Source organism: Pteropus medius, unplaced genomic scaffold, assembly GCF_902729225.1.
Source record: "Pteropus medius unplaced genomic scaffold, Ma_sr-lr_union100, whole genome shotgun sequence".
In the NCBI taxonomy this organism is placed as follows: domain Eukaryota; kingdom Metazoa; phylum Chordata; class Mammalia; order Chiroptera; family Pteropodidae; genus Pteropus; species Pteropus medius.
In genome coordinates, this window is record NW_024349799.1 from 6,922,128 (window position 1) to 6,936,327 (window position 14,200).

A 14,200-nucleotide genomic window follows, 5' to 3' on the forward strand; every position below is an offset into this window, starting at 1 on the left:
GCCGGGAGGAGCCGCAGGGGCCAGCCACTGCCTGATGGTAATGGGGGGAGGTGGGGGGGCCAGAGGACGCCGACACCGCCACCCAGGGACGCCAAGGAGAAGGCGGGGTGGGGGTGGGGGCGAGATCTGGCTCCGACCCCCGGCCGAGGGGATGAGGGGAGTATGGGCGCCAAGGAGTCACGGATCGGATTCCTCAGCTACGAGGAGGCGCTGAGGAGAGGTGAGGGGGGAGGGGTCTGGGCGAGCTGCCTGGGAGGCCAGCGTTGGGCTGCCCAGAGGGTGGGTGACCGGGAAAGAGGAGAGGAGGTTGAGGGCGTGGGGCGCCTGAGGCGGAAGGGAAAGGAGGCCAGCGTTGGGGAATACTATGGGGGAGAAGGGTCGGGTGGGAGCAGTGTTGAGGAATTGGGACCGTATGGAAGGGGGCGAAGCTTTCCCGGAGAGAAGGGTATCTGGCGCTGGCAGGGCAGTGCCTGTGCTCTCTGGTGGCGTTGTTATCCTGTATGTGGTCAGGGAAGTCCTTTTCTCCTTTTCTTGGGTGGCACCAGCCTTTCCAGCCCCCCTTATCGCCTACTGCCATTTTCTCATATCACTCCATAAAAACCAACAACATCCTAACCTCGTACCTAATAGCCTTGACTGGAAGGGAGAGGAGAGGCAGCTACAAAGCCTTTTTTGCTAGAAACCCCTTCCAATTGTGGAGTCTCTGCCTTTTCCGAGGGCCTTTGCCAGTCTCTTGGGGGCTGTCACCATCCACTTCTGCCACCCCCTCACCTTTTCATCGGCTGAATTTGCTAAGAACGACCTGAAATTAAGTTGTGTTTGAGGTGAGACGAGACTGGACAGCTGGTGTTGCCACAAGACTTTGTCTTAGGTTTCATCTCAGACGTTGGCCAGAGTCTTTTACTGCGCTTGATTCCCAGTGCTCACCCCCTTTCTCCCCATAAAATGGTATTCGGAAATCCAGCATTCTGATATCGTGTTATAGGCCCCTGTAGAGACTGGCCTTGCTGCCAGCCCCAGCCTGCTGCTTATTGGCTCTGCACAGTATGTTAACAGCCCCAACCCCCTACCACTTACTCTGATACTGCTGTCCGTGATCACCAAAGCACACGCTAACTGGAAGTGTCTGTTGCACAGTTTATGGCCGGGATGTGGCTTAATTTTTCATGACTGGGATTTGAGAGAGTGTGTGTATGTGTGCTTGTATTTCTTTGCGACATTTAATGGATTTTTTTGGTAAGAAGTGAAAAAAACAAGCAGGTTAGGTGCAAAGCATTGTTGTTAACAGATTTCCAGTCAAATAACCAGCCATGGATGGGCCAGGTGATGGTTTTAGCAGCTAAGGATATAAAATAAAAATTAGATTCATAGGCATTCACAATGAGAATGTGAACTCTGGGTAATATGTAGGAAGAAAAGGGATGAGTTACACTGGGTCATCACCTGAAAATAGTTACAGAATTTAGAGGTATTGTGGACTGACCAGAATAACAAAAATAGACTTTTTATGTTTTTTTTCCCCCCCTGCGGAACAGTATAATGATTGTTATTATGGACAATCTTGCTTGAACTTTTTTCATCCCCTCAATATGAGAAATATTCCAAATTCTTGATATGTTTCCAGCTCTAGTAGGCTAGTCATTTCCGGGATGCAGTTGAGCCTGACAGGTCTGGCCTCAATTAGGCAATGGCTTACATGGCATGAAAGAGGACGTCAGTCAAACTGATTTACAGCTTCAGGGTTCACAAGTGTTTAGTTTCTTAAGTTTGAGGATGATGTAGCTGGCATTTAGGAATTCTAAAATTAAACTTTTATCCACCTCTAGCCTGCTTACTCTCATAGCAAACTAAGATTGCACCTTTGTAAATATAAATGAAATTAATAGTGCATTTTAAATTGATTTGTCGGAAGGTATTTGTTATGAAGTGTCTGCCTGTTGAATTTTATAACGTATGTTTGAAGAAGTAGTAAAATATTTGTTAAAACTTTATTCGAATTTATGTTTTATCAGTTTTGCTGCAGAAGAGAAAGCAAAAGAGAGAAGCAAGTTGATAACATTTCTAAGAGTAAATCAGGAGCTTCTTTTTAGTGGGTAATTCTTTTGAGCATGATACTATTTACTCTAGTAAATGTCAGACATTAATATAGAATTTCTTTTAGTAGGGTTATAGAATTTATAGAGCTTTTGATAGAGCTAAAACTGATTTCAGAACTTTCCAGGGGGCATATGAATAATCTAAATAAGTACTAAAACCTCCATCCATTAGTGTTATCTGCTTGTTTATATTGTATAAGGTGAGTAGAGGGAGGTGAAGAGGGTGGATTGGACAGACACACACAATGTGTGTTATATGAATTATTGAATTACGTAAAAAGGAAGCTTGATAAACTACTAAAATACTTAAAATTATTGGCTTTATTAAAATTATTGAGCACTAAATAATGCCTAACCATAATTAGGTAGTATTAAAAAAATAGTCTAGTATATATTGCCACATGCAAACAGAATTGTAGGGAGTTTATCTTGCAAATGGGGCCTTGGAAATGGAGTGTTATGTTAATGACAGATAACACTTATTGGACCTGAGTGAAAGGGCAGTTGAGCGACTTATTTACATTTCAGAAGCTCTAGAAATTAGGAAGGTTGGTTTTGCCCACTATTTTAGTTAGATTGTATGTCAGTTATAGAAATATTAATGATTTTCTGAAAGTATACCTTAAACATTTTTTAATGGAGATATATTAGTGGTAGCTTTTGTTTTTTCCTTTTATCTATTTTTCTTGAATATCTTGAAGACCTTTGAAGGCTTGGCTCGATTTAGACTATATTTTCTAAAGTATACCTACTGTACTTAATGGGTACTGAGACTTTTGGCAGCTATATTCTTTATCTCTTCACTTCTAACTTTGCATCTAAGTTTGTGGCTTGTGTATTCCTGAAAATTATTGTACATGCTTGGAATATAGCATTGAAAAATACTGAGTGAAAGATGAATTGCAGTTTTACAGTATTTCAGAACTCCAAGATACCTTAAAAATCTTCTCCAGCTCTTTAATTCTTCTTTTTTCCTACTCTTCTCTCTTTTCATCATTCTGGAAACTGATAATTATAGACCTTTTTTTTTTTAACAAGAATTCCTGAATTAAAATTGTTCTTAGCTTTTAAGTTGTGGAAATAAAATACAGCGAGTAAAATTTCTTCTAATCCCTTTCTTTACATAGAATTTGACACTTATGTTGGATTATGTAGTTGGGTGGTGAGCTAGCATGTCAAAAAGTTATGTTGTGGATTCACATTTTTGAGTATCCCTTTGCTCATTCATTCAGCAGTTTCTTACTGAGAGCAGGCTGTGACTCAGGCACGGAAGAAACAAAAATGACTAAAGCCCTCTCTCTAGGAGAATACAGCCTGGGTCAGTGATCCTGCTGAAATGTATTATTACCTCAAGGTGTAGGCAAGACTATCCATGGTGGTGTGGGAATAAAATTTTAGAATTTCTGTTTAAAGTTCTATTTTGTGTATGTTTGATAATGTATATAATATTTTCCAAAAGTAGAATATATGTATGTCATTTATAAATGATTAACATGTTGTATATTAAGTGAGACAGTGCTATGGAAGGAAGTGCTATAGGAATACAGAATGTGTGGTTATGTTTTGTGGCCTGGAAGTATGCTAACACTACTCATTTCATGGTATGTGTTCAATAATTGTGTTAAAGAATTTATTTTCTTAGTCACTTAAAGGTTATTTTGTTTGCTAGCGGAATAATTAAGCATGTAATAGCTGAAGATTCCGGTACTTTCCATTTTGCTTATCCACCAACCTTAATATGCTCTAAAACATTGACTCCCTGACCAAGATTTGTTCCCCAAGTTTCATGGTATTAATATTAAAATTTTGTTAGTATTATACCACTAATGATGTGAATATTAGCTGGTTTAGCATAATATATCATTATATAAATGAAAATTGAATTTACAGTTGATATCTTCTGGGATGCACTTTCTCCCTTATTAAAGCACCTTTTTGCCTTCATCTAAATTTATTAAATTTACCAGTGAACACTCTAGCGTTAGTGTGGAATTGCAGATTTTGGGCAAGCCTTTTGTAAGTATACCTAGCCAGCGGTCATTATATGTAAAGGAGGAAAACGGGGAAGTTTTAAATTCGTCTGCTTATATGTAGTCCCCTAAATAGTTATAAAGGTGTTCTTCATAATCTAGTTTGACACTCCATAAGTGTCAGTGACAAAGAGGAGATAAATATACCAAAGAACTCTGAATTTGGAGGATGAGCAGAATGAGGTGACATCACTTGATGGTTATGGCCTCCCCATGTACCAAATGGGACAACTGTTTTTTGTTTATTGTTTGTCTTTGTGCTTGGTTAGTGAGACTTCACAGTGACAGCATTTAGAGTAGCCTTCCAGAAAGATGTGTACGTAATCTGGAGTTGAGAATGTGGTGACCAACCCATAGCCAGGGGTTTTCTTAGGAGAAAGGGAAGATTTTTGGCACTTGATTATATGATAGGTCACAGGAAAAATTAGGGTAGTGATTATTGTTCTTGCCATGACTGTAGAAAACCTGTTTTTGGAGCACTAGAGATTAATGCTAGGGTATGGATTAGAAGCTTTAATGTTAAATAGCTGCAGGAGTAGAAGGATTTTATTAATTAAGAGTTGGTGGTTTGATAGTGGTACGGAGAAGACTTAAGATGGAACTGACAGTTCTTTTCATACTGTATCCAAAGTATGGCTTCTTTTTTCAAGGCTGATTTATGTTTCTGCTCTTAGGCTTCATGATATTTGTGTTTAAATTGAGCCACTCCACCTCATTTTGCTTGCCAATAAGTTCTCTTGTTACTCTTGTCTAATAATAAAGTGTTCTTGGAGGCCAGAGGTAGATAGTAACTGACAGAAAAGCCTGATTGAAATTATCTTTTTGGTGTTTACTGTTATACTAAGAGATCTATTAGAACAGGGGTCCCCATCCCTCTTACCCACTCAAATAGGAGGTGAGCAGTGAGCCAGTGAGCGAAGCTTCATATTCAAAGCTGCTCCCCATCACCACCTCAGCTCCACCTCAGATCATCGGGCATTAGATTCTCATAAGAGCAGTGGTCCCTGGTGCCAAAAAGTTTGGGGACTGCTAAAAGACCTATCTATTCAAAGATGAAGGCCTTTCCTTTACATACCCCTCTTTATTAGGGTTTTAATATTAATTAACATCAAGTTTTTTATTTTAGGGAAATCCCAAATTTATCACTCTCTTGTGAACAAGATTCAGGAAAATTGATATTTTGAAACCTTGCTGTTACATGTTCTTGGAGTACTTGATACTGGACTACATTAAAAACAAAGCTATGCTTAAATGAGGTGATACAGAGGAAGTTCTTTAGCTTCTCTTTCATTTCTATAAAGAAGTTAGATTGTCTCAGCATCTTACCCCTTGCAGAAAAAACTTTGTAAGGTTTGCTATGGTTTCTTGCCTTTTTCTAATGATTTGTGAAAAAGTCTAGAAAGATTCCATTATGAAAGGACCCTTCTATTAAGGTAAGCCTCCCCTAGTCTGTCCTATGAAAGTAGATGCCACAACTATTCCAACTTCCTCCATTTTTTTCATCATCTGACTTATTCTTTTATCTCCAGTTTGGGTCTATTACCTAGTCTTGTTTGGCATCCATTCCAGACTGTTAACTTCTCTTCAATTCACTGCCACTACTCTCGTTCCAGCTGCCACCATCTCTTGCTAAGATACCGTGCATTGATTTCTTAGTTTCACACAGCAGTCAGTGTAATCTTAAAATAAAATTCTCTCAGCCTGTTTTCCTCTTAGCATAGAAAGGCTATTTACCAATTTTCACATGTCTGATCTATTCTTCATACCTGAAGTCCCAACTCCGATGGCCTCGGTGATGCCTTCTTTTATCACCTTATATCAGCAGTCCCCAAACCCCCGGCTGCGGACCGGTACCGGTCCGTGGCCTATTAGGAGCCGGATCACACAGCTGGAGGTGGGCAGCGGGTGAGCTAGTGAAGCTTCATCTGTATTTGCAGCTGCTTCCCAGCACTAGCATCACCTCCTCAGCTCCATCTCGGGTCAGGCATTAGATTTTCTTAGGAGCACTGGTCCCTGGTTCCAAAAAGTTTGGGGACCACTGCCTTATGTGATGTGTATTGCACTATTCTGTAGAGTTCATTTATAGCCTTTATCATAATATGTAATTATCATGTTTATTGTCAGCCATGATGCTGAATCCTCGATTGTCAGGATAGGTTCAGTGCCTGGTATATTTTAAGTGCTCAGGAAATATTGGATGGGTAGGTGAATATATAAATATGTAAAAGATGGATAGAAGATTTGGAGAACTTGCATAATGTTTTTAAGGCTGGGAGAGTAAAGAATGGACTGCTGATAGGACTTAAGCATACTAAACAACATGCCCATCTCAGAATTTCTTTTCCTTTCATCAGCTTTGAAAAAATTTGTGCTAAAGGTTTTGAATGATAGATAAAAATTTAAGAGCCTTAAATGTAATATGTAATTTCATCTTAGTTCAATTTAAAGTCTATACCTAATAATGTAAATTCCTGAGTAGTCATTGAGAGACTAGTATGGCAGTAAGTGTTGTGTTTATGAAAACTTGAGAATGCATTTTGGTAATATATAACGTTTAAAAATTTTGCTCATGCAATGATTAGTTAATTTATACAATGATTTTCATGTACTTTTGATCCATGATAAGTATCCTCCTGCCATATTTGAGTTAGAGTTGGAAACTGAAGTGTTGTACATGGTTACTTTGGGCTGAGAATAAAATATACATCAACGTACAGAGTGCTGTCTCATGGGTTCTAAATAATCCGGGTGATTTTAAACTGAATTTTGTGAATATTTTTAGCTTTTTTTCAGCCTAAGATTCTTATTTTCTTATACTCCATGGCTAATGCTTATTACCTACTTCTTTTCTTAGTCTTTTAGCTTTAATTTTTATCACAGTGATATATGTACATAATTTAGAATCAAATGGTTCTACAGGGCTTGTTATGAAAACGATAGTCCTACTGTTACGCTCCCTCACCAATTTTTTTCTACCCATCTGCTAATACCTGTAGCACTTTATTTGGTCTTTACCTTTATATGTTGAAATAATATGCTTATAATATGCTACTTTTTTTTTCCATTTAAGGAGTATTTATTGGCTTCCCACTATTAAAGATGAGGATTTAGCTCATTATTATATGCTACCAGTCCCCTAAACACAGGCGCTTCTCCTGTCCTAATTCCTCATGTTGGTATATGTCTGTTATAATTTTGGTTAGATCATTGTTCAATGTTTACATAATTAGGCCTTTATAAACGATGTTCACAGCTAAGCCATTTAATATACCAGTATTACTTTTCCTTTACTGTATATATGATTTGCTCCTAAATATTTCCTTTAGTAATTGCCTTTTATTTGTTTATGATTCTTTTTACTATAATTCAACCCCAAAAGTTCCCACTAATTATTAAATCTATTCCATACATTTATATACATCATATGTTCATTCAGTTCATCATATCTGGCCTACTCCATCTGTGCCTATTGCCTTTGTGCTCAAAGCATAGCTGTAATCCTGGAATCTTCCTTGACTATCCTGGAGATTCCCTTCACTGTCCTATGTTGGATCTCCTGTTTTCTGTATCCCTTGTTTCCTTCTTGATTTACTCTTCCATTTTGGTGGAGCTCATTCTCTGGTAGCTTCCTGAGAGAAGGTGCATGGGAGGTAAAGTTTTGAGACCTTTGCTCTTGAGCTGGTGCTTTCTTTAAAATACTTCTTAGATCTCTACTCTTCTATATACTCTTCAGTTTCCAAGAGGCTCTATGTTTTTAGCAAGCAGTTATTCTGAAATTACTTTTTAATAGTCCTTATACTTGATCTCTGTTCATATGGGTCTTAATTTAAGCCACAGGGCAGATTCATTGCAGGGATCAGTTTGAGACTGGGATAGGAGGGAGACATTGCCCTAGAATGCAGTTTTCATGATCGTGTACCACTAGACTATAAAACTCCATGAGGGTGGGGATGTGTCTGTCTTATTTACTGCTATATCCCCTAGCACTTGCATAGTACGTGCCATATATTAGCTACTCAATACATATTTGTTGAATAAGTGAATTGCACATCAAAGCTAAGTAGATTGTACTTTTAGAGGAAACTTGGTTAAGGTTATGTGTGTGTGCTCATGCATGCAAGCCCTGAGGCTTAAAACTCATATTTTTATATCTGTAGATTTAAATGCATCTTTTGCTTTTAAAAAAAATGATTAATTGTATTAAACATGTTGGGCTCTGCTTTAAAGTTGGTTTTGGAATCTGTTGGTGAGTAGCTGTGGTGGGTTTATAACAGTTATTTGATTAATAAATTTGGTTTAGAGATTCTTTGGTTTGTGCAAGCATCCATAAATGAAATCTTTCACTGTGTGGAGTTTTGTAGATCAGAAGTTATTCTTTGTCCGAGATGCTAACTTGAGAATATCTCTTGCAGCTGATTATGGAAGGACAAAAACTTGCTTATTTTTTATAGGATTAGAGGTGTAGTAAGGAACAATTACCTAATGGTGGAAGCATTTTATATTGTCACACCACTGGTACCATAAAGATTCAAATAGAATTTGACAAGATTGCCAAGCAAATGTATTTAAATAATGAAAGAAATAGGACATCAACTGAATGAGCACTTGGCAGTAAATAACGTCTCATGGAAATATGTTCCATTTTGAGTGAAATAATGTAAGAAATATGCTTATTTCAGTAGAGTCCAAAACTAAATGCAACTTCTTTTTCCATAGCTCTGCTTAAATATTGATATCTTTGTGATTCATCCAAGAACCCAAGCCAGAAACCTGGTTATCGGTTGAGATTCTTCCTTTCTTTCCTCTGTTCACTTATCATTGATCACAGTGTCTCCTTGGTGCTACCTTATTGTTATCTTCCTTCTGTTTTTTTTTATCTTTAAAGTCATTGCCATAGAAAAGGCCTTTATCTGCTTCTTAGACTGTTAATCTCCTCCAATTCATTCTTTATATTTCCACCAGAATAATCTTACTGAAATGCACATCTGGTTATTTTACTCTGGTGCCCCTCAGTGGAAGGTGTGTATTACATGTCATTGAGTTGGCTCCGACTAATGGCGAATCTGTGAATGAGTGATGTCCACAGTGTCTTGTCCTCAACAGCTCTGCTCAACTCCTGTAGACTCATGCCTATGGATTCTTTTATGGAGTCTATCCACCTCATATTTGGTATTCCACTTTTCCTCAGTGGAAGGTACCTACTACGTCTGTGGTTTTCAGTCAGTCTTTTTAGTGTGGCACAAACTAGTGTGACTTGGCCCCTGCCTGAAAACACTGTGCCTTTGCAGATGCTGTTTCCTAGATCGTAGAAAGCCCTCTTTTATTACTTACAGTAAAGTGCACAAATCTTACTGTTAGCTTGATGAAATTTTAGGCATGTACCCAAGTAACCACCATGCAAAACCAAGATATAGAACATTTCCAGCACCCTCGTAGGCTTCACCTTGTCCTCTCTCAGTTGATACTGCCCTCAGAGGTAACCACTGTTCTGACTTCTGTCACTATAGATTAATTTTGCCGATTTTTGAATTTCATGTAAATAAAATCATACAATATTTACCTTTTGTGTGTGCATGGTGAACTCATTTTTTAAAAAATTGAGATGTGTATTTTTAATAGCAAATTTTAAGCCTTTTCTCTTTGAAGCAAATTCCTGAAAAGATTACTGGTATCTTGAAGTTAGGGCCAGTGTCTTGTTTCCAGAAAGTAGCACTGTGGCTAGCATGAAGTACATGCTCATTGATGAAGTGACATGCATCTTTCTCCCTGAACTATCTGCATCATAGCAACCCCATGCATCAAACCAAGCCAAGGCAGCAAGTCCTCTTAGAAGCCTTCCCTGATACTGCTCCTACTTTCCCCCTTTCTTCTCCTGTAAAACACTTTTATTGTAGTAGTTATCCCACTGCATTACAGCTTCTAGTTTAATTGGCTGTCTCCTCTACTTTATGTGAGTGCTAAAATCCTTGAGAATAAGAATTGTGGGGCCTAGAAGGTATCTGGAAGGGCTTATTAACATATTGACTGAATGACTGGGAAAAACTTAGTGCCCTTTGAATAAAGGCGAAAACTGACCAAATAAAACTGATAGTAATAATCTGGTAAATTGTATTTTTACAGAATAAATTATGGTTTCATGACATTATGCAAACATTCAAATGTTCCAGCAATATAAACACTTAAAATTTGGGTTAAAAAGAATGCCTCCTGACTGACTCTAAATTAAAATTATGTGAGTCAATGAAGTACTCAGTAGAAAATACAAAGGAAAAAGGAAACACAAACTTATATGCAAATACTAGTGGATTTTTAATTTGTGTTATAATTACCATCTTTGATTAAGTTTGAGTGCTCACTTTTTGCAGATGGGCCTTGATTTTGATAGGTTCTGAGACACATTTCTCATAGATAGCAAGTACTTTCTCTGGATAGGAAACGAGAAAATCATGTCACAATTCTATGAAATTTTTGGAACCTATTTTTCATATAACTTACATATTTTTGAAAAGCTTACATATTTTGACATATACTTTTACTTAAAAATTTTAACCTCTTCACAATAAGCATTTATGTGGGTTAATTGGTTTGTTCTCGTTTCATATTTCTGTGATCTAGAGTGACTTTTTCTCTGTCTTCATCTGTTCTAATAATTTTGTATTTTACTAAGTGTGCAGGACAGTAAAGATGTAGCTAGCTAGATTATGAAAAGGGTTCATTCTCATTTGATTGTACCCATCTTTCTAGACTTAAAGGCTTTGCCTCAATCTTACTTTATTCTCTGGACCATTCCTGGATTATCCAGCACTTACCTCCTTTGAATTCATGTGATTCTTGGGATTTTAAATATTTTTACATAGATAATGTTGTTTTGTGTGTATTAATTTAATCTCCCCACTAGATTGCAATTTTCTGGAGGAATCTTTTATTTAAAAAGCACTTTTTACTATTTTAAGCACAGGTAGGTATTCAGCATAAGCTTGATGATGAAGAGAACCAGATGGTTACAGTCCTTGGTGTATTTATGTGATTGTGATGTGTTGCTTTTTAAAATCAATAGTTACTTCTTATTTAGTTTCCTTTTGAGATATACCTTTTAACTTTCATTTCCATGTGTCCTGAATGTTTAAATAACATGTGGCTCATATCTCAAACTTCAAGTTTGAAAGTGTATAGGAATGTGACAGAAGAGTAACAATTATAGGTCTAAGAACTGCACCGCATGGCAGTTCTATATTTATTAGAAGAATTTATCTAAAGATAGACAATTGTAGGTTGCAGTGGAATCTAGAAGACTTTTACTCATTTTACGTATTTTTGTCAGTTTGAGGATTTGAAAATGCACCCAGGACATTTGCCTCTCACCAATGACTCTTGTGATTCTGGCAGGAATAACCTAAGCCTGAAAGAGAGGGTAGGCTTTTCTGTTTATCTTGTTATCCTGAGTCGCCATACCTGGAATAATAGATGTTTGTGCATTTCCCTATGAGAATAAAAACACTACAAATGGATTTTTCAGCTTTTCAAAGTTTTCCCATTAAGTCCTTTAAACTTATCTCCTACTGGTTAAAAAAATTTTGTTTTCCTTTACTTATAGCAGAGCTAATTTGACATTTGGAGTTCTGTAAAACCCTTTCTAAAAGCTGTATCTATTTCCTAATATTAAATAAATACATATGCTTTTTCTCATATATGTGAGAGGAAAGCAAAAATTGCACTAAATTATGATTTGTGATTGTAATAGAAATATAGCCTTATGATTAGTATTGTATTTTCAACTATATGTCTTAGGATCATTGTAAGGGGCTTCTGACATATTTTATGTGAATTTTTGTTTGATCGTCACAAACTCAGGTATGTACAGTTTTTTTTTTCTGGCTTCACCAATTGTGGTAAACTATACATATATGAAATTTATTGTTTGAACCATTTTGAGATGTATAATTTAGTGGCATTAAGTACATTCATAATGTGCAGCCATCACCAGTATTCATTTCCAGAATTTGTTCATCATCCCAAATAGAAACTCTGTAATCATTAAATAATAACTCCTCATTCCTACTCCCACCCCCGTGCTTGGTAACTGATGTTCTACTTTCTCTGAATTTGCCTGTTCTAGGTACCTCACATAGGTGGAATCATGCAACAGTTATTCTTTTGTGTCTTATTTTCACTTACCATAATATTTTTAAGGTTCATGTTGTAGCATATAGCAGAATTTTCTTTTTATGATTGAATAGTACATATATATCACATTTTGTTTATCTGTTTATCTGTTAATGGACATTTGGGTGTTTTCTACCTTTTTGCTATTGTGAATAATGCTGCTGTGAACATTGGTGTACAAAGCTCTATTTGAGTCATTCTTTTGAGTATATACCTAGGAATGGAATTACTTGGTCATATGATAACTTGATGTTTAACAAAAGTTCGAGGAACTGCCAAACTTTTCCAAAGTGGTTGCACTATTTTCTACTCCCATCAGCAGTATATGAAGATTACAATTTTTCCATATCCTTGTCAACACTTGTTATTATGTGTCTTTCTTATTTTCACCATCCTGGTGGGTGTGAAGTGGCAGTGTAGTTTTGATTTGTATTGCCCAGTCGCTAGTGATGTTGAGCATTTTTTCCTGTATTATGTCATTTGTATATCTTTGCCCATTTTTGAACTGGTTGTTTGCTTTTTTATTGTCGAGTTATAGTTCTTTATATATTCTGGATATTAATCCTTTATCAGATATATGATTTGCAAAATTTTCTCCCTTTCTGTAGAGTGTTTTTCATGTTCTTGATAGTGTTTGTTGATGCTCAGAAGTTTTTAATTTTGACAGTGTCAGCTATTTTGTTTTAAATAATGTTAGATTGTGCAGAGGATATAACCACAAAATCCTGAAAGATCGACCCCACAGCTGCAGAAAACCAGAGCAGAAAGAATCCTATTCCTATATCCGAAAGACTTCCCCAAATAAAAAGAAGCCTTTGGAAATTATTTTCCAAATAATCCACATAGCCTGTGGATAAATTAAAAGCAAACAATACCCGTAAAAGTGGTGCTGCCTGTAATAAAAGCACAGGAGAGCCAACTTTATTACCAGATCGTAGGGTAGAAAATCAGAGCATTCATTGAGGAAACATCAGAAAGTTCAGCCTCTGTTGTTGCAAACATGTACACAAATGATAACAGGTCATTTCATCTCTAAGAATGATAAGTGCCATGTGTCTTCATGAATTCTAAAATTTAATCTTTGTTAACCTAATTGCAGTAGAGGCCTAAGGCTTATGTGTTATGTGTACTTCTGGAGTAGAGACCATTTGATCGGTAAGATGCTACTTAGAGATAAAAATGACATGTTTTAAAATTTGTTTTTGTAGGCATCATTTTAAAGAAAGGTTTTCTTTAACTTTCTGCCTGGAGGCAAGTTCTCAAAAGTTATATTTTAATGTCATATATAGATTAATATGTGAGTTTAAGGGAGTTATTAATACTGGCTGTTAGAGGTTTCTTTTTAGCTATGTAATCCCTCAAATGTAGTCCTTTACATACCAAAATTTTAGTATAGCAGTGTTCTTCGTGCATTTTTATTAGAGATTGTCAGCCATTCATGTAATCATTCTTACTTCCAGAAGTTTTTATCTCTTGGCAGTTTTTAACTTTATATATTGGAGAAAGCTTTTATTCAAGACCGAAATTTTTTTTCCAAATTTTGAATGTTTGCTGAGTTGGTTTCTTACATTATTAATACTTTAATGTATTAAACATTAACGTTACTATTGACATATTGTAGCTTAGTGCAGTTATAGTAGGGTACTCCAAGGAAGTAATTAAATTTTCTTCATCTTTTAGAAGGTGTTACTTTTCATAAAATAAAAAATCAAAGTATAATTGGCAAAATCAAAATATAATTGAGTGATAGCGAGAATGCAGTGCATATTCTGATTTACTGTTTTTCAATTACAGAAATTGAAAGATTCAAATTATCTTGTCTTTCCAAATTAGTTTAGAAATTGAAGAGTTGTTGAAAAAATTAAAAACGACAGGTCAGATTTAACATCTACTTCTTTCACTTTCCTCTTG

The 14,200-nt window shown here is 36.5% G+C and overlaps 1 protein-coding gene across 2 annotated transcripts in view; it reads left to right on the forward strand.

Annotated features, from left to right (window-relative positions):
- The window catches only part of USP32 (ubiquitin specific peptidase 32), a 173,949-nt gene continuing 159,749 nt past the window's right edge, over positions 1-14,200 (forward strand). The window contains exon 1 of one of the 2 annotated variants that reach the window (XM_039885848.1): positions 1-220. In XM_039885848.1, coding sequence (XP_039741782.1) covers positions 163-220 — 58 coding nt within the window. In that variant the 5' untranslated portion in view covers positions 1-162. The remainder of the gene's footprint in view (positions 221-14,200) is intronic. The other variant, XM_039885847.1, reaches the window with a different exon arrangement.